General features: G+C 44.1%; 1 protein-coding gene across 12 annotated transcripts in view; it reads right to left on the minus strand.

Moving 5' to 3' along the window:
• Nucleotides 1–23,753, minus strand: part of RAB11FIP4 (RAB11 family interacting protein 4) — a 132,196-nt gene that overhangs the window by 8,235 nt on the left and 100,208 nt on the right. For 11 of the 12 annotated variants that reach the window (XR_015703200.1, XR_015703197.1, XR_015703201.1 and 8 more), the window contains 11 exons: nt 13,626–13,849; nt 9,186–9,377; nt 7,587–7,721; nt 6,078–6,113; nt 5,052–5,151; nt 4,545–4,648; nt 3,844–3,984; nt 3,226–3,307; nt 2,825–2,962; nt 2,163–2,321; nt 1,661–1,804 (listed from right to left, as the gene is read on the minus strand). Coding sequence is in view for 6 of the 12 variants with exons in the window: in XM_087750657.1 (XP_087606783.1) it covers nt 1,661–1,804; nt 2,163–2,321; nt 2,825–2,962; nt 3,226–3,307; nt 3,844–3,984; nt 4,545–4,648; nt 5,052–5,151; nt 6,078–6,113; nt 7,587–7,721; nt 9,186–9,377; nt 13,626–13,849 (1,455 nt within the window). In the remaining 6 variants the exon portion in view is untranslated. The remainder of the gene's footprint in view (nt 1–1,660; nt 1,805–2,162; nt 2,322–2,824; nt 2,963–3,225; nt 3,308–3,843; nt 3,985–4,544; nt 4,649–5,051; nt 5,152–6,077; nt 6,114–7,586; nt 7,722–9,185; nt 9,378–13,625; nt 13,850–23,753) is intronic. The other variant, XM_087750659.1, reaches the window with a different exon arrangement.

Genomic DNA, 23,753 nt, shown 5'->3' on the forward strand with positions numbered 1-23,753 from the left:
ACAGGTATTCTACCTCCAGCTCCTCCCTGTATCTCTATTAGACACAATCTGTATGTTAAAGATCTTTACTATTAAGGAAGGTGGTGAACTGTCATCACCAGGAATCTTTTGGCAGGTCATTTGAACAAATTCCTCATCTAACACACCAATCCATCCTTCATCCACACCATGGATGAGCTTCCTCATCTCGGTGCAAGAGCTTCACGATACTCAATTCTTATCTACTGAAATCTACAGCACTTTGCATGAAAGGCTGCTGAACAGAACAAGCATTTCGGTGTTTTGCACTGGGAACAATACGGGCTGCCTCTCTACCACATGCATACTCTCCCTCTCAAAAAAACCTACCAAAACCCCCAAAACAACACAGCTACATACTCCTCACAAACAATCCACTGAATATTCTGTCCTATATTAAAGATGTGTTTCACTAGACCTTTGAGCTGTGAAAGGCCCCTCAAACTCTCCAAAGATGAAGACTGCTTGCTTCTTATACTTTGCATGTTTAATGCCAAACTGACAAAGCTGCCCAGGCGTGTCAGAGCCCCAGATCCTCCCAGAGCTAATGTGATTTGGGTTTTCATTTTCATTAGCCTTCATTAAAATCCCACCCTGAATCTGCAGTTTCTTACCTTCATTTTGATTACACAGGAAAAATGGCACAATGGGAAAAGCTTAGGCAGGTCAGTGAGGTTTACTAAGTCTGGGCCACAGCTGTAAGGCACATTTAGAGGGAATGCTGGGTATTGTATGAGCCAGAGTCATGAGATTCAGAAGGAGAAATAAAGATTTGTCTGGACAATAGCAAAAGCCCAATTTGCTTTCACCTAATTAGAGTTGGACAATTAAACAGCCTTTCTTCACAGTGCTCTGGTTCAGCAAGAAACTCAAGTATGCACTTCACTTCAAGGGCCTGTCCAGGAGCTAAGGCTAACAGGGTCATTCAAGTACAGATCAGGTAAAAAAGGTTTGTCTCAGGACTCCTCTTGAAGAAGAAATGGGAAGTTCTGTCCAGAAGAAACTATTTCTTTTAATCGCCTTCACCACTAACCTGTCTTTTTCCCTGGGAGCTCTTACATATCCATTGGCCTGATCCCACTATCCGTCCTGGAGCTTAAAGGAAGCTGTACCACCTCGACTCAGCTCACATACACATGGGTCTCCTATAATATCTTCCAACGCATTACCAGATTATTACTTGCACACTACCTACTTTCTCCAAGAATTCAGCTCTGCTACAGGGAATATATAACTCAAATTTAGATCTAAGGGAGAGCTTATTACTGAAGTAACTTAGAAATAAATCTAGAACAGAAAGTAAAAATTTAAGTAACTAGCTATGGTAATTTCTGTATGAAATTAATGTCATAATAGCACAATAACCTGTAAGACAGAAGATGTTAAAATAAATCCATTGTAAAACACTTCACTGAGATTCTAATAATTCCAATTTTTTTGAAAGACAAATTGAAGAGTTATATAAAAGGAGCGTCCAAAATCACTGTTAGATTTAAGGCAACCTTCTAACACTCCTGAACTCCTAGCAAAGCAGGTTTTTCTGTTGTTCATTTGTCAGCTTCAGATAGTTCAACCTTGACAGTTAATTACATTGAAAAACGCATATTTTTGGATGTAGTACTTGATTAAAAAATCATATTACCTCATCTCTTGATGCAGAATCAATTTCAGCAGCCAGTGACTGGGCTTTTGTTTGCGTTGCAAAGAGATTTTTAGCTTCATAAAGACTAAGACTCAGGATCTGTCCATTAAGATCATCATTTTGGTCACGAAGTTTCTGATTCTCCTATTTAAGGATGAAAGGACATTGCTTTTAAGTTCTTCCTACAAGGTTTCATTAAAAAATACATAAATTTTTAAAATCACAGGTAGCTTGGATGACATATGATAAGGCTGCAAGCTAACAGCAACTCTCTTACCACCAGTGACAGGTCCTCCCTGCCTGAATCACAGGTGTTTCCTATGTGCGCAATTTACATCGCCTGTGCAAAGAAGTCCTAGACAGATGCAATGTGGGTCTTGTGCTTGTGTGGGAAGGGGGGGCACAAAATCTAAAGGCAATGTGCTAGGGGTTGCAGCTATAGGCATTTTTTCAAAGCAGTCCCGTACACTTCACATGGATCGAGAGGCCCTTCCCTGCTCACCTGTTTCAGCCGTTTTATTTCATGCTCCATTTCCACCTCTCTGGTTTTGGCATTGAATTCACTCACGCTGGATGAAGAACTTCTCCCACGTCCAGGACGCTCACATTCCAGCTTGTACAGCTGCAAGTGCTCCAGTTCCTTCCGCAAGTCTTCAATGAGCTGTGGGCATGCAAGCAGGCCATGTCTCTCCAGCCCCTGCACAACCAGCCCTCCCTGACAGCAGCCATCTCTGTGCTGCACCTCTGTACTCTGACACAAGCACTGCATGAACCTGGCTGAGGCCGGACATTGCCACTTGCACTTCTATGGAAGCACAGGTCACTTAACCCGCTTCAGAGCTGGAAGCGGCTCTGATCTCTAAGCTTCGTGCCTGAGAGGCGTAATTCCCCTTGCAAACCTAGTAAATGAAATGTTAGGGCACGTATTCAAGGTTGCAAGTTTTCAAAGAGTTATAAACCCTTTGGGTCAGGGATTGCCAATTATTAGGTATTCTTGCAGCATTCATCACCCTATGGGTATCCCTCCCATAGAAACACAATCCAGTAATGCATTCACTGGATGTTATATTTTCAGTGTTCATCTTGTCTGTCCATTCTTTTTCAGATGGGCTTCCATGCAGATGAGACGCGATCGCCTGGTCTTACATCCCTCTTCACACATACCTCCTGTGTGGCTTCCCTCTCCTTGTTAAATTCCAGTCTGTTCTGCCGCAGCTTGTCCATCATTCTCTTGTACAAATCCATCTCATCCTTCAGTCGCAGACTAGTGTCTTCCAACCTATCTGACATGCGTTGCCTTTCCTAGAATAAATGGGGAACTTCATAGCTAGCTTGCAAGTGCATGAGCCATCTTCAGTTTTACAACACAAATCTATAGACACAGCTGGTCATAAGCTGGCATGTGTCTCGGGGCATTCCTGCCACTAAAGGTGATCAGTGTTCCAATTCCATCAATATTCTTGTTGAGGGAAGGAAAGTTAAAGCCGGGCCAATCGCTATATGAGTTTGCTCTTACACAAATCAAGCTGCTGTTAAATTGCTCAAGCACTGAGGGTTTTTGTTACCTCATCTAATCTCTCCGTTTGCGACTTCAGTCGTGTGACAGTGCTTTTCAGCTCACCATTTTCTTCTTCCAGTTGCTGAACCCTGTGTCAATAACAAAAATCTTACAGCAAATGCCTCTTCAAGAATGCAAACATGCAAAACGGCATGCTCTAAAAACCCATTTCTCTTGCACTGGATAGAAACACCAAACAAGAAAATCTTGTAATCTTAGCATGTTTTCTCATAAGATATTGGGTGGGTTTTGTTTGTTTGTTTTTAGGGCCAAAAATGCTACACTGACCCTCACATTCTTATGCTCCTAACAACAGGTATCTAAAAAGAATTAAGTAGGAAGAAACAAATGCACACACAAGTGGCTGCTACAGCTGGTCACAGTTCCCTTCTTGAATCCATGCCAAATATCCAGCTAAGCTGTCTACACAGGCCGTGTGGATTAAAGCATTAATGTAAACCATCCTCCAAGCTTTTGGGCATTAGACATGCAACTGCACAGCTACTCTACAGAACTACGAACCTGTAACCATCTGTGCACTGTCTGGTTGTGAAGAGCCTACGTTTACATGCAAAGTAAAGATGAGCTTGTACTCTGTTCTGGGTGGGACCGAGATGTTTGTTACCTTGTATTTAGCAGTTCAATTTCGGTGCCTTTCTCCTTTTCATACTTGCTGTATGCTTCTCTATGTCTCTTCATCTCTTCTTCCAGGGTCTGTTCTGCTGATGTTTCTTGGTCCTTCAGTAGTTCTTCCAGCTCATGAACTCTAAGGAAACCAGATCTCATTTCAGTAACAGCTTCACAAGTACTTTAAAAGAAAAAAATAAAGTGTGCAATTCCATTGCCTCTCTCTTTCCTTCCCATTCCTTTATTTCATTCTACTTCACCATCTCTCTTGGCATTTAACCTCTCGCAATATCTCTCTTGGTATTTAATCTTCCCAAAAAGCATAGAATAAAGTAGTATCCATTAATCTATTATTCATTCTTTCTCAGTGAAGTTGGGACTATGACCCAGCCTTCTGCTCTTGCTACATGCAAGAAAAACATCCAGTGGTAACCTCTCTTATAACAGAAGAGCTTGCTCTGTGCAGGTCAGTAAATCTCTGTACTAAGAAACTCTCTTAGAAAGCCTCTGCTTGCTGAAAATTCAGCAAGGCAGCCCTATTCCATTTGGGCTTCTCAGATGAAGCCTTATCTTATTTTGTCTGTCAGCAATAAAGCAGAAGACTTGGTCATATTTTACAGATAGAGACGTTCCCTCCCTTCAACCTTGTTCTAGCTCTGCTCTGACGTGATGAAGAGAACTGGCTCTGTGCTTTATTACCTGTGAACTAGCTGTGTGTTCTCTTGTTTCAGTTTGCTCTTCAGGTCGCCATTTGTCAGGCTATCATTCTCCAGTTCTGTCACCTTTTTTTCTAGGTACATTACCTGGAAGGGGAAGTGGAAAACAATTGAGAGTTTGATCTCTCTTCATACACACCTTCACTCTTTCTAATTGTCATTTAGCTATGCTACCCGTTTTAAAGGGGGCATACTTCCCTGCAGCAAAATGAAGCTCTGAAATTCTGAGTTCCCCAGACCCTGCATCTTCCCTGAAGGTGATCATTGCAAATACACAGTAAAGAAGTATTAATACAACGCCTAGATCTGTATTTGCACAGTTCTTGTATTTCTGTGAAGCAAAGTTGTAATATTAATGGAATATCAAGGACATTTTGAATGAGCTACTTCAGGTCACTGGTAACCATGAGCAAGAGAACTTTGTCAATCGATGCATGTCTCCAGCAGGATTTGGTTGGGTACACTAATCACAATGTGCACAGCTTCTCACCTTTTCAGTTATATCATTATCACAGGAGTCTATACTGTCTCTGAATAGGTCTTCTGTGCTGCCATTACTGCTGCTGAAGTTACTGTTGTGGAAGAGTTGTCTGAAAGATCAGAAGGATAATATTTGGCTTGATGAGGATGGAGAAGAAAGAGCCCGGGTACTGTCTTACAGCCTGGCTTTGCACTTTGAGCATCCGATGCTAAAATCTGTGCAATCATTTCAGTGACAATTACAACTGTTAAAGCACAAGTCTTACGAGAGACTGGTAGCTAAATGAAATCATAGTGAGCACAATCAACGACATTAGTTCTAGGGGGTGAATTCTTTGTTGCTTTTGATAGGATCTGCCACCAGCATTAATATAGTTTAAAAACTACTTAGCCTTATTCACACTACGTACTGAGCTATATTTGCCTTACTACAAATTTAAAATAAGGTCACCACTGCGCACTGGTTGGTACAGTTAGACTAGAAAGTTTCATACATGAAGAGCTTCTTTAAAAAACAGAAAAAAAAGAAATCTCAAGCAGTTCCCACTACAGAATGGTGTCAGAATACATAACACTGGAGATTATCTAAAATATTCTTGAAACTTCCAGCCCTCCCCAGCCCAGGGCTGGCTCATTCAGTCAAAGGAAGATCATAATTCTGTATGTCCCTTTTTAAAGGGATGCTCTTGCTTTCCTTTGCATTCAGCAACAACAACAAAAAGGCCCACATTATGAGAGTGAAAGAAGCAGTAGCTGGACTGATGGAACAGCAGTATAACGGAAAAAAGTTGGCAGACAAGGAAGCAACTATCTATGCTCTTAACAGAGCTCTTTCCAGTTCAGGGGCCTGCTCCAAGACTAGCAGTGGCTTCTATATTCTGTAACATCCCTATCCAAACACAGGCCCCTTCCCTTGAAGACTTGTCTTGGCACATTTTTGTTTTCCTAAACTTATTCCTCTTCTCTCCTCCCACCCTCACTTATGGAATTGTTACAGCTGATTCCACATATATTCATAAAAAAGTTGGACTCTTACCTTCCAAAAGCTGTGCTTGATATTTTCCTGTTAGGGCTACATGGATACAGAAGGAATAATATAGGAATTATACACTTACTTGATCAGTGTTGGATTAAATCTTAATTTAAACTCCAGCTGAATTGCACAATGAAACATAACACTGACTTTTTTAGTGAAGTAAAAAAATGATTCTGAGAACAATATTCTTAGACAACTTAATCAAAAGCTGCAATTACTAACAATGTGAGGATGAGTGAAGCCACAAATTACTGTGATCATTAATAAATCAATTTGCAAATACTGTTATATTTAGCAGAGATTTGTCAGTGTAAATCAGAGTGAAACTAACATTAGAAACACCACAAAGGGACACTGAGTTAGTGATGGACATTTATTCTAGATTCCCAGTTTTTAGATGATTTTATAAACAGTTAGTTTATCCTTCCCTATAACGCTTCCCAGTTCAGCACAGGAACTGAGATGCTTTCCATTTTTACAGGGCCCCTTTGCAGCCAGAGACTAGTATTATCTGAACGAAGGATGAGACTCCAGACAACAGCACTAGAACCAAATCAAAATATCCAGCTGTATCGCTCAGTAAGAGGATGTCGCATCTCTGCGTGCACACAGACACACATCTCTTAGGCAGAGCATCGCTCTCTTTCAGCCAGCTATGTACGGCCTCACTCATAAAATTACCAAAGCCCCAGCTGGTCACAGTCTGGCTGTTAGCAAGACTCCTTGCTAGGGCAGGAACATTGTTCATATCAAATACTACGGTGCTGTGTCATCAAGAGAAGAAGCAGTGCAGTGCGCTCTGCGCCCAGGCTTACGCAGACAGGCAGGATTTACATTCAGTTTCTAGGGGGAGCTAGAAGCCCACCAAATTTCCTTCAAAAACCCTAGATGATTGTTGGAAGCACTGGATTCTTTCCAAGTGCTCAGCACAGTTCAGAAGTGGATGCAGTGGCAGAGATAGAAATGTAAGGGAAAAACTGAAATTGCAAAGAACCGCAAAAGTTAACTTCTGCCATACGATTAATCATTTTTCCAAGTTCCCTTGAGGACAAAAAAAATCCCACAGGAATGAAGTACCTCTGCTGATCAATAGCTTTAGGAGAGGTGTATGTAAGGTTCTATGCATTTGCTAAGGATCTGCCAGATCACTCCTTCCCACCTGGAGAAAACAGTAGCTAACTGTAGATCTGCACTAAGCACCACAGCAGACCCCACTTCCTGGGAAAAATTCCTGGAAATATCACTCTCACTCTGCAATCAAAGAGCTAATTGGTTAAAATATTTGAGTTTATTAATGCTGTCTACACCTTAAGTCAGAAAAATACTTACTAGCTAATGAAGAACGGCATTTTGGTTCAGGCCAAATTTCTTACTGTTTTGTAAGAACAACACATGTGTAAGATAGAATGGGATACAGGGAAGGAGAGGGCTTGCTCTTCCTCTCCTCCTTCTACTAGCTAGTCCCATTTCAAGGGGGCATTGCTAAAAGCAGTGCAATAGGCTGCTTACCTGTTTGCTTTCAAGTTTTTCAGCCTGGCTTCCAAATCGTTGAGTAGATTTATCTTTTTGCAGCACTGTGAGCAGTAAACATCCAGTAACTCGCTGTTATAAACATGCCTCATTTTTCGGGGTGTTTGGCCAGCACTGTTTGCAGGAAAGGAGAGATGTTACTAGCTATAGTAACCAACTCACAACAGATCTTCCTCGTGACTGCGTGTCTGTGTGTCAGAATCACAGATGAGGGACTTGGGGAACCACCTCTAACTGCAACTCATCTAACTTAGAGGTGATGATGGAGAGTGCTAATCTTAGGGCAAGTCCACCTGTCTGAGAAGAGGCTTTACAGAGGATGTGTTCTGGGTGTCAGTGGAAAGAATCAGTTTGGGTGACTGGAAGACTAGCACAAGGTATACAGAGTCCATACGATGCATGTAGCAAAAGCAGCTACATTAGTATGTTCTACCTCAGCAATGCTGCCCTCTCATCTTGCCCATCTTCCCACTAGAGCCTGGCATGCAACCTGAAGCGTCTTTTCTCCAAGAGAAAGACAGGAAGATGAAAAACAGAGTGGTGTGGTAAGAAGAAGTCACACAAGCCCCCTCAGATGGTAGGATGGAAGGAACCCTAGAATGAGGAGGAAGGGAGAAGTGGACATAGGTCTAAAGAGGAGATAAAAGTAGCTCTTGGCATGATAAACAGAAAATAAACTCAAATAAAAGAGAGCAATCATGGCATGAAGTACACAGATCCCCAGGAATGGGAATGGAAAGGGCTGCATAAACCTGAGGAAACAGGGGATGAAGGACACAAGCCATCATCATGAAGGGGCAGTGGAGACGGGTGCTGGCTCTGCATGCATGACAGAGGTGGCAAAGCTGGATTGCAGAAGTGCTTGAAACAGAGGGCAGCACATGGGGGTTGCATGCGGAACAGAGGGATGCAGTGAGCTTGTCCGGTGTTAGCAATGAAGCACAAGACCGTCATGTGCTATTGATCCAAGCAGACAAATCCTAGAGCATCTTCATGCTCAGCACTTCCCCAAACCTGCTCTCCCATCCAGGAAACTGCTGGACTGTAGTGGCATTTCCAGCTCCTAACAGACAGCAGCTACTTGCTAATGGTCTCCAAGACATTCAAAGTCAATTTGGATGCTTGTTTCAAACAAACCCCTGTCCGTATACAGCACTTCACCTTACAGGTTAGTGCCAAGGATTTGTAGTATCAGAACACTAAAGAGGAGCAGCTCTCTTGCAGGTCTTCTCTGCACTGCATCAGGGCTGGTGCATGATGCTAAGCTGGTTTCCAGCTTGCAGCAGATAAGTTCCAACACTAGCCCCTAACTGTGAAATCTACTGTCTGCAATAGACAGAAATCTCTACAGGCAAAACAGCCCAGTTATTTCAACAGAACCCAGCAGAGGTTATCAGAAACAACATATTTGCTATAGCTCTTGTTATTAAATGTAGTCTGTCAATCGCAGGGCAAAAAATAAACTGAACATTTTGCTTTTAAGGTAAGTCTATGTAACCAGTGTAAACTCTGGTATGGTCACCCATGCTCAGAGAAGAATAAAATAGAAAAATTGTTTGTTAATGAATAAGGAGCAACCTGGAAGATACAGATGAGCCAAGGTCAGAGTAGGCGTTGGTTCTGGTCTCATCATCAGGGCATGGGCTACTGGGAGTAAAATCCACATCATCTCCTTCCCCATAGTCTTCGAACTGTTCTTCATTACTGATCAGAGAGGCGGTGGAATAAGTTGAGAGGTCAGATGCTGCAGAAGGGTTGTGAGGACTTGACCTGAAACAAGAGGTCAAAACATCTCGAAGGCCGACTTTGATAGCATCTCATCTCACATGGAATCTTCCACCTTTACAGCTTGTTCCCTTATCTGAAGTTGTAACTCACTTTGTACTAAAAAACTGAAGCGCTAAGCACATCTGATGTGCATTTGACATAGTGCCTTGAAAGACAAGAGCATGAGAATCTACAAACAAGCTACCTGTGAGATGGGTTTGGATCAACACAAACCATTTCACTTTGAAGAGCACACCTTGACAATCCTCAGTCATCATTTCCATGCAGTGGTGAAGACTGCTGCTTATGGGACTTCTGCTCTGAATGCAGGAACTGCGCAGACAACTCCGAAATGCATGGGACAGTGAGAGAAACATGTTCAAGACAGAGGCTGTCACTCCATTCCACAATCAGAGTTTCCCAGTAATCCCCACAAACTCTCTCCCACACTCCATGAGCTCCAGCCGCTCTCTTTTTGGTGTGCCCAGAAACAAACTTCAGCTCACCACATGCCAGAGAGTCACTAAAACTACAGATGTGACCTAATGGAGGCTGAGTTCCTGCCTTTCCTTCCATTGTGACAAAAACATGTCTTTCAGAGGAGATACAGACCACAAGAAAAGGGTGCTTTACTACCAGAGAAGTATCTAAGACAATGCCAAACAGGTAGGGAATGGCAGAACCCTGTGACCTCAGAGAGAGAGGACATATAGGTAAACAGATCAGCAGAGCCAGGCACCACAGGAAAGCAGCTGGCAGAGTAGTTTTCAGCACATCACATCTAATACAATGGAGCAAGTTTGCTGCAGAGGGTGCATGGTGATTCTCCTGCCCAGAGTCCAGACTACCCTGCAGTCATGCAGTGTGCTATCTTGCAGAGGCAAATATTTTACACAGGTTTGCTCAGCTCCCACCTCAGTAAGGCTTTCAAACAGACAAGCCAGTAAATTCACATACAAGTTCCTATAAACAGACTTCTCTCTACAGAAAATGCACATCTAAAGCCTGAAACACACGTTCCACTTGTGAAGCCCTGGAGTTGCTTGACATGTTACTGTTTCTACTACAAAGCAGAATCCAGCGCCTCTCTGCAATACAGAAAAGGCACTGATTCAATCTGCTGACGCTTTGTGCAGATTGGGGTTTTTCACTCCCTTTGCTTCAGTGCACAGTGCTTGTATCTCTGACTCCACTAGCTGAGCCACGGGACAGTAGCTCCCTGTTGTTGTTCTCCAGCAGCCCAACAACATTGCCTCCTAGGTTTCGTTTGAGTCTACCTTGAGCCTCTTAACCATGCCCCGCACTTTTGGAGACAGGGAGATTCCTCTTCCTGTGACACTACACTTGTGAGCTGTAAACAAGAGATACAACAGTGCTCCTTTGGCGGATGGTGCAAGCATTATTTGCATATCCCTTCCCTTCAAAAGCAATTAGCAGACGAGGAAGCATGCCAATGTTTCAGATGTACGCTCTTTTGTTTCTCTTGTTTTGATGAGATCCATTTATAACCTGCAATTCACTTATCTAATTCACATTAACAGAAATTAGGGCAAGTCAAGCCTGGCACACTATTAAAGGATGAAGATCATGAAGATAGGAATACTTATACTAGAAATAGTTCAAACTTATCTAACAAGGCTCCTTGGCTGGGAGATGGATTAGTGAGAAGCTCAACACATCACACTAACATCTATTCATGAAGAGCTGCTGTGCCACAGACATCCTGCGTATTGCTAAGTTTTTGGGTGACTATGACCTGTGTAACTGCAACTGCTGTTTTCACCTCAACATTGTTACACCAATTCAGTTTAGGAAGAAGCTCCTCATAACACTTCCACCAGGGATGCAGGTAAACGACCAGTCCTCAGCTGGGATGAGAACGTATACTTGTCCATAAAATCCACTCTCCAGCACAATAGCCCTGGAACACCACAACTTGCCAACAGACTGGAGTTCAGCAGCCTTATCCCTCATGCATTGCCTGGCTAAGTTTCTCTTATAGCAGCTATGCAAACAGTCACCACTGCTGGAACTGCCTGACAATGTTGCTTAGATCTTTTAATTTGTAGTTATTTGTAAGCTTTGCTAAACTTCAAACTGCTTGGGTTGAAACAGTCCATGTTCAGGGCAGATCCTTGTCCTGGTTTCAGCTGGGATAGAGTTAATTTTCTTCCTAGTAGCTGGGATAGCGCTGTGTTTTGAGAATAATGTTGTAAAACACACTGATGTTTTAGTTGTTGCTAAGTAGTGTTTATACTAATCCAGGACTTTTCAGCTTCCCATGCTCTGCCAGGTGCACAAGAAGCTGGGAGGGGGCAGAGCCAGGACAGCTGACCCCAACTGGCCAAAGGGCTACTCCGTACCGTATGGCGTCATGCTCAGTATATAAACTGGGCAAGTTGGCCAGGGGGCAGTGACCACTGCTCGGGGACTGGCTGGGCATCGGTCAGCGGGTGGTAAGTGGTTGCATCACTTGTTTTTCCTCAGTTTTGTTTCTCCCTCTCTCTCTCTCTCTCTCGTTGTTTTCATTACAATTTTATTTTATTATTATTTTATTTCAATTATTAAACTGCTCTTATCTCAACCCACAAGTTTTCTCCCTTTTGCTCTTCTGATTCTGTCCCCCATCCCAGCGGGGGTGTGTGTGTGAGCAAGCGGCTGTGTGGGGCTTGGTTGCTGGCTGGGGTTAAACCATGACAATCCTGAACTCATAACCAGCCTCAGGCTGGAAACTATCTAGAAATCACACAGCCATTTTCAAGGGGGTTGCTAAAAGCAGCTGTTTTTCCCCATTCTAACACTTTCTGAAGGAAGCTTTCAGGTTTGGTGCTCTTTTTTTTTTAAAAAAAAAAGCTATTTCCTGTTCTTCAGAGCAGGACTGACACGTCTGATACACAACCCATCTCCTTCTTCAACAAGCAGGTATCGTGGTTTGGCCCAGGTAAAAATCTCTATCCTGTCTTTTAACATAAAAGCATGAAGCTTCCCAAGTGTTTTCCCACAGATTTACCAAAGCTGAGGATGCCCCAGAGGATAAACCAGGATCTACTAGTACTAGCACAGTAACTCTTAGTAGTTCCTGCCCCTCCTTGAAGGAGGGCACACAATGCCTCCCCCAACGCCTTCACAAGAGCCTGAAGGGCACAGCTGGGAGGTACTTATTTCAAGTATCTTGAAATAAGATACTTATTTCAAATGCAGTATGGGTAAAAGTCAGTCACCGCAAGGATGGGTGGTTTGAAGAACTGGGAATGGCAAGGGAAGGAGACAAGTTTGGTGAAGAGCTGATGAAAACTGGAATTATCTTGATAAAGGTTCTGGGATTGCTTGGGCAAGTGGGAGAAGGCCAGATCTCAGCTAGCTGAGAAACTCAGGAGGAGGGTAGGAATGAGGCTGCACAGAGAGCACTCGAGGAGGCCAGGAGAGAGAAGGAGGACTGCCTTAGCAATCAAAGCAGCTCAATAGGCACAAACCAAGATGACAAGTCAGAAATAGGGAAGACAGGACAGAGGCTTACAAAGCAAGCCCAGCTGAGCTCCGCCTGCGGTACTGCATTAACTCAGCTCAAAGCAGGATTAAATCAAGTTGGGTCCCTTTCCCCCAGTTGGCTTTTACCAGCGCCCCTCAGGTACATGCCTGGGAAGAGTCAAGTTAGGATTACAGAGACACTCTTGTGTTAACAGCAAACTATGGTTACACACACACATGCCAGGACACCCTGTGTTAAACACAAGTTACTGTTGTGCACTAAAGATTATGGAAAATTAGAAACACACAAAATTAACTTGGTACACGGAGTTGCAAAGCAAACCTGCAGAGCCCACATCTTCAGATAACTAGATGTACAAAAGGCTAAAGCAGCATTCCCCATATTGCACTGCTCTGCAGGAAGTATTTCTTTTAATTCCAGCATATAAAGGTTATGGAAACACAGAAGATCCTAAGTTTGGGGGATGCCAATGCAGTGATTCATTCTGGAAAGACCCAACACTTTCACTTCAACACACAACATGCAAGTCCCATGAGTGCTCACAGAACGTGCCAGAAGGAGCCAGGGCTGAGACTGTCTAAGCCACTTAGAGGACGTGGACATCCATCTCCCTTATATTGTAAATGGATATTACATTTTTAAATCCTTCAGGCATCCTCAGCCTCCCACAGTAGGGATTAGTCACATAAAGGCTCCTTCCTCCCTGGTCCTTCTGCACGTGCCTCAAAACAGGGCTGCCATGGGGCAAAACCACCACTCACTTGTCACCAGGCAGAAACAGGCCACCAAGCACCCCGTCCTTCTCCTCGCTCCGACACACGTCGGAGGCCTCCGAGCTCTGGGCACTCTCGATAGCACTGTCCATGTCAGACTCATGGTGAACCTCTTGCTGTGCCAGAGTCATCGTGTCGTCATCAGGAAAGAGCTCTGACTCGCTGTAGGCGCTTTCGCTGTCCAAGTAGGCACAGTCCTGGATTTCACCACCCTGGCAAAAGAAGAATTGGGAGGCAATTCAGATCATCCTTCAAGGCAGTTAAGAGGGTACAGGAGAAGCAATAACCCACTCTCTGGATGCCCTGGTAAGCAAGAGTGATTCTGTACAAAAGCCATAAAACAGAAAGGCTGCCCTGCTTTACAAAGGCCAGTTTCTGCAAGCTCCTTGGGTAGCTTGCGCCTTCCACAAGGGCTCAAATACTTCTCTGCCTTGGCGTGTCTCTTCTATAGCAGAGAGGAACACAACACCCAGGTATAAAATGAAATCAGTTTTGCCCTAATTTACTATCAAAATGCACTTGAAGTAATAAATGTCCTCAAAGTTTTATTATAAAAAGAGGCATCCTTTGAAAGAAGGTAATCACAGGACTAACTCTCAGTGACTTCAGGTATTAATATTATCAATTAAACAAAAGCAAGCCCGATAAGTCTAACAGTTTACTCTGAGGATGGGCAAAAATCTATCACGTGAAAAAAGAGCTGGCAGGTGTTAAAACATTTACAGTAAGTTTTGGTGACAATTAAAGATATAAGAGGGCAGGGGGGAAAAAAAAAAAAAAGCTCTGTTCCTGCTTCCTGGAACCATGTCTTGATTAAGTATCAACTAAAATAAGACGTCATTCTCATTACTGCAACACTGCTCTTGCTGTTTGTCCCCTCCCTCCCCTTCTTGCCCCATGAACACTCACAATAGCCAAGACAAGCTGTTTTCTATTTTCTTGTCCCTAAGGGACAAATAAAAATTCTTAATTGAAAAAATAAAGCCTAAGATTTTACTCTGTGCTTTGTTTGATACAGAGCAACATGATACTGCTTTGACAATTCCCATCCAGCGTGACACAAATAACTCAACTCCAGAGTGAGTCCTGCAAATACTCTGACTCACAGCTCCACTCCAAAGCTCACCTGCAAGCTCCACAACTATTGCCAAGTCAAGACAATCATGCATTTAAGGTTTAGCTTACTGTCACAAGTAATGAAGCATTTCATTCACAGATGCACCTCATATTTAGGACCAACTGTCATCCGCCCAGCTCCTTCCCCAGGAATCCCAAGGCATTGGCAGCCTGGCACCAGCGCAAGCACCAGCTGCCCTTCTGGCAAGCACGGTCAGTGGGACGCTGTTACAGTGGCACTGCTTGCAGGGGCACGGCTACAAGTCAACCCCCGTAGCCTCTGGACACTCCTAAGCAAAAGCCACAGAGGCTTAAATCCCCTTTCACAGAACTAATGATGTTCGGTGCTGATGGCATCAATTTTTCTCAGTGCCTTTTTCACCTCAACATGAGAAAAGTCAGCCAGAAGCTGCAGCTTTTTAAGATTTGCAAAAACTGCTACTAGAAATGCAGGTCTCGCCTTCCATTTTTTCCTGAAATACCAATTTATATGACTGTGAAAACTCCTAGCATACAGAGTTTTAAGAAATTCAAAACAACACCTGCTCAAACCTAGTTAACAAATGAACACCCAAGCAGTCAAAGGACAGCTTCACCTGCAGTGTTTGAATCTCTAGGTACACACTCAGAGCAGATGTCTGGATGCTTTTCTAGCTGAGCTTTCAGCAGGTCTTCCAGATACACAAGTAATATCAGTAAGACACTTCGGCACTATACAATAATAAACACGTGTATATGCTTTCTCCCACTTTTCCGTGTCAGCTTTATTAAGCCTGAAACTTTCCCAAGGTACTGCTCCAAGAGATGTCCAAAAGGATTTATTCTTGGTCTATGCCATGTAGTATTATTGAAGCCACGCTGCCTCATGCAATCAAATTTCTAGCTCTGAGCCACAGCGCCTTCAGCATGGCCACGTCCCCTCATCCGCAGGGAGCCGGTGGTTTGGCAGGTCAGACACCAGCCGTGGAGTCTGCCCTGGCCCTGCCATAGCCCCAGGTTCTTCAGCACATCTTCTGACCTGCACCCTGCATCCTCACAAGCAAGCAGGGATAATGACACTGTTGCTCTTGCAAAGTACCTTGGGAGGTACAAACAGGCAGCACAAGCAATAAGACCTTTTTAAGTAGGTGTTGAAAAAGTAAAGATTGTTAAGAGCAATTAAGATGTTTCAGTAGTATCCAGGAGTGTTTGTTTATCTAACATTTCCCCAAAGTTTCTTCCTGCCTGCTAAGCCCCACAGGCACACAGCTCCTGTTTCTCTTAAAAAGTTTAATGCAATAAAGCCCTGATTGCCATTATGGAATTGCACCAGCTGGCAAAAGTCTGATCCAGGAGGGAAAGAGAGGCACAGAGCACACAGTGGATCCCTGAAGTAGGAATTTGCAAATGAAGGGAGGAAAGGAAGGACCAGCTCTTGCACAGCCCTACCTCCCAATTAGCATGTTTTTTTCAGAGGTCTTGGTCTCTGCTCAAGCAAGTTTTTACAGCAGGAAAATCTCACTGGTATTAAACAAATTAACACAAGAAAGTAAAGGTCAAGAAGATCATGAAAGACTCCTTTTTTGTTCCCTGTAGGTAACACCACATATCTGCTTTTTCTACTAATAGCAGCCTAGATGCTCTTTAAAAAAAGTCCATTAGCAATTAAATGTGCAGTGTCATCTATAAAGGCTAAGGGCTCACTTTTCTTTCCTGTCACTTTATGGCGACCTAATCTTCACATATTTACTTGTGGTGGAGTACTCATCTATAGCTACAGCACAGACTGCACTGTACCCGTGCTGGTCAGTACCCTGTACTCTTTGCCGAAGTGTAATTGTTCTGCTCCTGAACTTTCACTTCTAAGCCCCATGAAAGAAAGAAAAAAAGAAAAAAAAAAAAAAAAAAGGGAAGAAAAGAAATGAGCTTTCGGAGGCAATGACCCATCATAAGCCTGAACACCTGCTTTACAGCTTCTGAAATGCCTCACTGCAAGACTTGGAACCCCTCCTGGAAGCTGGTCCTCCCTACTGCTGATCCCATCCTGGAGCTGTAGGGAGCTCAGGCACTGATGGGGACTGGATCAATGAAGAACATGGGCCAGCCAAGGTCCTTTGAGGAGCTCCCCCTCAGCCGCCCTCCGCTGCTTCCTCCCAGCGGGGAAGGCGGACGCCACGCCGCACGCCACGCCGCACGCCACGTCCCAGGCTGCCAGCCCCTCTCTTCTCCGCCAATCTGGCACCTACCCTGCAGATCTGTGCAAACAAAGTGGACGTTTAGGAAGCACGTCTCAGCTGCTCTTCCGAGTACCTGGCAACCAAATCACACACTGAAGACCCCAGCCCTTTCAAAGCAAGCAGCACAACAAACAATCCTGCCAGGGAGGCTCAGCTCCAGCAGCTGCATCAGCTGCTTATTCCTGCTTGTAAGTGCTCAAGGTCCACCTACAATCATTGCTACAGACCACTGTTTCAGCACGATGTACAGAAACTAGGACCAGTGACAGCCACTGTGCTGAAGCCTGCATGACTGTTTTCTGTGGGTAGGAACTACAAGCTTAGCTATTAAGCTTTAAGAGCTATGGGGTGGGGAATCACTACACCCCTGATAATGCAGTGTTTCCTGGCACAAGCATACCTCTGATGGGCAGCACAGAAATCCTGTAAAGCATGGGACTTGGATAACACCACCCAGCTGTCTCTTCATAAGAGATTAATAACTGTCACAATTACACATCTAAAAAGTTTTCCTTCTGTGGGCTAAATAACCAGTAGAAGAAAACAGACAAAGCACGCTTAAAACAACTAATGCGGGTAAGAAAGCTACTACAAGAAGTCAGAATTGGGGCATCACTAGTAAACAATATACAGGCATCCACACCTTTCTGACTAAAGCTGTAAGATATTTGAAGCTGTAATTGTTCAGTGATCACAGTTTCTCACAGGACCATACTTTCGATGATGCCACCTAGCATAGGCTGCTTACAGACCACACCAAAGGAAATTAAACTCCTTCAAAAAAAAAAAAAAAAAAAAAGAAAAAAAAAGAAAGAGAAAAGAAAAGCAAAAGAAAAGGCTGGTTGCACAGCTTAACCTCTCAAATGATTCCTTCATAGTTCAGGTATCTACAGTACTTCACGTACCAAATTAGAGGTTGGCAAGAACAGGTGTTATTCAGGTAGACTTAAAAGAGCTAACTTGAGTTTAAACAGTATGTTAAAGATTAGGAGACACTTCTATCCTGAGTCATTTGTTTCCAGTGTACATGCCATTAGCCGAAACCAGTAAGAGAATGAGGTTCTGATGACCTGAATATGAATCACTGTGTTTCTCATTCTGCTAGGCAGTTCCCTTCTTTGTTGGCTGAGTCAAAAGAGATGAAGCTGGTGCTTATGATCTTGGAAGATTCACATCACACACAAAAAAAAAAACAAACAAAAAAACCCCCCAAACAATAAACGTTAAAATACCACCAACACAATATAGCTGCGGGTAGCTTTAAAGCAGTAAGTACTTTGCACTTTATCTAATCGGATGCTCAAGATAACTCCAAGTGCTTCACAGGCAGTTGGCCAGACACTTGCATAGCAACTGTTGAATATTCAGCAACAGTTTGCTCTATAGAAGCACCTGCTGCCCAAAGATCCAAGGCCACTTCACAGAAACTAATGAATTCCCTTCCTCGAAAGAGGCAATTGTGTGCTTGCATTGAAGCCAGATGAGTAAGCACAGGCTGCCTTTGCACAGTCACCCCAAACAGAAGCAGGAGCCAGAAGACAGCGATTCCCATGGATTCATTCTGATCTTTGTGGGGCAGGAAAGTGGCATCAGCATTAGGTGGGTATGGGAACACAGCTCTGCCTTGCCCTGCAGTGACCTGGCTGGGCTTTCCCAGGTTGAAAGCAATCCCTAAAATCTGCACATAAAGCAGCTGAAAGCTAGTAACTTGGCTGACGGACAGGCTACATGACATGCCTACATCAATACATTGATGCTGAAGAGCAAGCCTAGTTAAAATTCGCTCCCATCACAGCCAAATCACCAGCACCCCTGACATTTAGACAGCCTCCCAGTATTCCAGAGGAGACAGGGAAGAAAAGACGATCCAAGTCTCTCACCACTGTGCAATTTGATTAGCAAGAGCTGGAACCATCACACACAACCAGGAACAAGAAATGCCATGTGCACGTCAGCCATGGCACTTCCCTCCCCAGGATCATGCCCCCGACCTGCACCCGCCTGACAAGCTGAATCTGCTAGCTGTGGGACAGATGCAGGTCTGAGTCCCTGCACCCTCCGCATCCAGTTTCTTCCCAGCAAAAGTGCAGGAAAAGTCACCTCACCACAACTGGAAAGGAAGAGATGCCACGTGGAGGTGTGCCAGGCTTGGCAGTCTCAAATGAAATGTTACTTACTGTTGCACATCCATCATAGAGAACATCCAGGCTCTCCCATCTTTATTTAAGCAGCCACTGCATTGGAAGGCAAGTATTCTCCTAATTACAGGGTAACGCAGAAGGGTGTGAAGCATTTCTCACCAATGTGTTTTAGAAACACGCCACTCCTCTACAAACGTTTGCGTATTTACACCAAGTGGGCTATGAACTTTTTAAAAGCACAGATTCTCCCCCAACATATTTCCTTTCCTTTTCAGTTGTCAGGCAGCAGTGGGGAGATGCTGATCTACCCTTTGGTCTGACTGGAAACAGAAGAAACTATGCAAGAGGAAAATGCAGAAGCACTAAGTGAGACCACACTTCTGCATCCGCATCCACAAGGAAGCTGAGCAAACGACTGCTGGCTCTCACCCACGCAGCTGCAGCCGAGCACAAGGCAGAGCAGGGGCTGCCACGCACAGCGACGCGGCTTGCAGGTAGGTTGATGGGGGAAGGAAGAAGTCATAGAAACTGCTTCCATCTCTTGCTGCAACATGGAAGAACACCAAGTCTCCCCACATAGCTGTGAGTTTAAAATCTCTCAGAGTTCAAGATCAATGTGCAGAGCACAGTTATTTTACTAAGCTGTTCCAATAAGAAGCTATTTTAGGGCCACAAGTTAGTTTGTTCAATGCAATATCTTCCTCTGACTGTTTAGTTACTCAAATCTAATGTTTGAAGCTCGGTTTAAGGCAAAGCTTCACACACTGCTGCTGTGGGTATTGGAAGGGACTTCTAGGGGCAAGTTTATTCCTAAGACCCAAATTTAGGACCGAGTGCTGGACAGCATCCTGGAAAGCTGGTGAAGGATCCCCAGAGGGCAAGCTATGCCTGTGCCGCAATGCACTGCCAGCCTCCCTTTCCCTCGCAGATAACATCTGTATCTCATACAATCGTGCAATTCAAGGACAACAGGTTTTGACTGAAAGACCAGGCTTCAGTTTCTGGGTTGTTCACACTGAACCACATGAGCGGAGGGCACAGAGGTTCTGAAAGGCCGCTTTGTGCTCTGGATAGCAAGTTCAAACTGACGTGCCTTTTCCAAGGCAGAGGAGAAGGGCAGTGTGTGGCCTGGAGCCAGCCAGGGAACGGCAGGAGTCAGGAGTGTTTACACTCTGCTACCTGTCACTTTAATTGGCCATAATAGACATGCCAGACCTCATCATGCACAGGGTCTAGATCCAAGCACTCCTTTTCACAGGTCATTGCTTATGCTCTGAAAGTTTTAACATTAAAAGATTTTAGCAGACTGCTAATTTGCTAATCCTCCAAAGAAAGTTTAAAAAAAGAAAAAAAAGGCTCTTTCTCATTACTTTGAGGTTGCACCCCATCAATCCCTGGGCTGCTTCCCACTACTGGGCTATCATACGCTCATCAGCCATCACTGGAGGCTCAAAGCAGGGAGCACCCCTTTGCAGAAAGAAACATCCCAGTCTGCAGCATTAGGTACAAAAGTACATTCCCTTCACCGTTGGCATGGACGGGGCCAGCACATCAGCCATAGAGCTCAGAATAAAACGCACCAGATTGCTTTGTACCTTGTTCCAACATTGATCAGGGCACTTCTAGCTCTGAGCTGCAAGACAGTTTCCATTCACTTTCACATACCTAAAAAAAGAGGCGCGAAGTGGCACCATGGTGGTATGCCGTGAGGATGCCACAAATGTCACTCAGAAACTCTAAAGGTGTCCACTCCAGTAAGAGCAGGAATGAGATCATATTATCTGAAAAAGTCTCTGCTAACATTTCTAGTGTGAAATGCTGTTGACTGTGCAAGCTGCCGGACCTCTGCGGACTGGTACCACGGCCCTTCCCATTCAGCGAACTGCTGGGACAGCCCACACCAGGTCCCCGCCTGCCGCCCCCTCCTCCAGGGCCGGGCACCCAGGTCAGGCAGCCGTATGTTGAAATGAGCTGTGGTCAACTCGGCATCACCTTTGCAGCATGCACAGGGGTGCTGCAGCCCCTGGTTTAAAAAAGCTAGTATACAACTAAAAAAAAAAAAAAAAAAACCAAGCAAAACATTATTCATTATATTTGCCTAAAAAGATCTGCACATCAGATAATAAATGTGACATAATTAACCCTCTTGAGAAGCCTTTGCATTGAGATGAGACAATCTCTTTCTATTTTTGAAGTCAGAACAGCAGTAACAAGGAGGGAGGACAGAAAATGTCAAACTCTTACCAGGGATCATTTCCTGGGACTGACACTCAGGCCTGCCCCTGTTAAACCTGCTGCTTTGGGCAATGGGGCCAGTGAAGGTAGCACGAGTATATCGTGGGCAGTAGCATTTACCATTATGTTGGCATGGACAGTCGGTGACAAAATTATGAAGACCGCTGTGCCCTGGGCACCACAGGGCCAACCACAGGCCAGATGTCACAACATTCCTCGCACACAGGAAACACAGAGCTGCAGGTCATAGTTAAAGGCACTCCAAAGACACCCCAGTATAGACCAGCCTTAACGCCAAGGTTCAGAGGTAAGCTCAGATTTCATTATTTTGAAGCAATACAAGTGAACACCTATAGCATGTCAAAGAGAGCTGGAGGCTGCTTGCAAAGAAATGTCTTTATTTTAAGCCTAAAGCATAGTTCAGCACTCGCTTCTCAGTTCAGTTCCTTAATTAACCAAGTCTGTAAGTTACAAAATGCTCTTTGCAACTGGTGTTTGCTGCTCAGGAGACAGCTGAGCTCACACACCAACTTGTTTTCTTTGACAAGCCTCAAGGTCACCCCGTCGGGTACTCAGTAAATAGCAAAAAACTTGCATCATACTTGCCTGTGGGTGTTGCAGGCACATGGGTAAAGAGCTCCTTGAGCAACTGAGTGCTGCTCCAGACCATGGCTGGGCGAGGAGGAGAGTACTCCTGGTACCTCCAGGAGTACCATCAGGCACAAACAGCGTGACGAACAGGGAGAAACTGTCCCAAGCAGGAACAGTTCTGCCTGTGTCTCAGCTAATTATTTACAGGCGCCCTGGTCAAACTCCCTTCCCCCAGAGAATTTGGAAACTATAATATTTGCATTTCTTTTCTATACTACTGCAAGTCTGGCCTCCAGCAAACACAAGGAAATAAAGACATTTAAAGAAAAACAAAGAAAATAAGATTTTTGCCTCACAAATCATATTTCTGTCTACCCACCCACCCGGGGTAGATTAGACTGCAGTCTCCAGAGGGGAGGAATGATTGGAGAATGGGAGCAATTTCAGACCCCAAGAGGTAAAGAAACATCTCGAGTTTCCCCAGCACAGTAAGAAATCCAGCCGTGCCTGATGATGACTAGTTTACGTTGGCAAGCAGAGGGAAAGCATTAAGGATGTGGCTTTACTCTAGTTTATATGGAAACACTTCCCAGAACCCATTGGTCAGTCTGAATGCAGACAAGCCTAAAAACTAATTTACTTCATGTTTAAGAAATACTTTAGTAGCTCTAAAGAGCTCTTCATTAGGAGGAGGAAGGAGCTCCAGGACCTTGGCTGCTCTTCAGCTGGTGGCTGGGCAAACCACAGGTTAAGGAGTCTGTCTCTGCTGCAGGAATAACTGGAATTGCAGCCTTTATCCAGCAAAGCTTGCAAGCACTGATATTTAAAAATTTTCAGTCTCCCCATCTATTTATAAAAGGCATTTTATTTATTTTTAAAGAAAGGCTCTCACATACCTGCTCTTTTATTTCCTTACAATGAAGTGAACACACTTTCTTGTAGAAGGGCTTCCCTTTATTATTTCTTGAAGTCTGCCAAGCACATCATGGCGCTCGAAACGTGACAAACACAAATTAACAACCCAGTGATCATAAATTCTGGCACATTCAGCAGACTGTGTTTTTTCACTTATATGGTAAAACAGAAAACATGGCTTATTTTAGAGTTTATAGCTATGCACAGGCAGGAGATATTTCTGCCCTTGAACCTGCACAGACAAAACAGATAGGGACCAAGTCGAAATCATTTATAACAACATTCGTTGGCACACTGAAAACAAGATTCAAAGCAGAGCCATATCCAGAGACCCCTAGTACTAACCAGCAGCATTAGCTGCAACACAGTGCCCAAAGCACTGTTCTGTGTTGTCGGGAAGCACTTACAGAACCTGTCTCATGTTCAGTGCAGCGATCAACCTAAATGACTACGGAAAGAACAAAAGGAATTACATTATTACGCTGCAATTCAGAATTTAGGGGGTCAGCTACCCAAACATGCAAAGCATTTGAGAATACTAAAGTTTGGATAATGGTTAACTCAGCAGCAACCCATGATTAGTTTTATAACTGTTTAAAATATTTCACTAGGACACTGTATTCAAAAGACAGAAAGAGCTTAGCTCAAGGTATGCTCAACACATGTAACAGGACTGGTTAATCAATAACTGAAGCAAAGCTATTCCATTCCTCTTGCGATTTTGGCATGGAAAGTGTTTTGTTTTGCAGCCTTTGCACATGGCCAAGATCCCCAACCACTGTGGTGGTAAGAGCTGTGACAAAGCAACCACAGCTACAAAACATCTGCACATCAGGTGGCTTCTGGGAGATTTGCTGCTGTTTGCAGTAATTCTGCAAATAATAAAGTTAAAAGAAGCCTAT

The sequence above is a fragment of the Nipponia nippon genome, unplaced genomic scaffold (genome assembly GCF_047370975.1).
Source record: "Nipponia nippon isolate SJK-2023a ecotype South Korea unplaced genomic scaffold, ASM4737097v1 scaffold_14, whole genome shotgun sequence".
NCBI lineage: Eukaryota > Metazoa > Chordata > Aves > Pelecaniformes > Threskiornithidae > Nipponia > Nipponia nippon.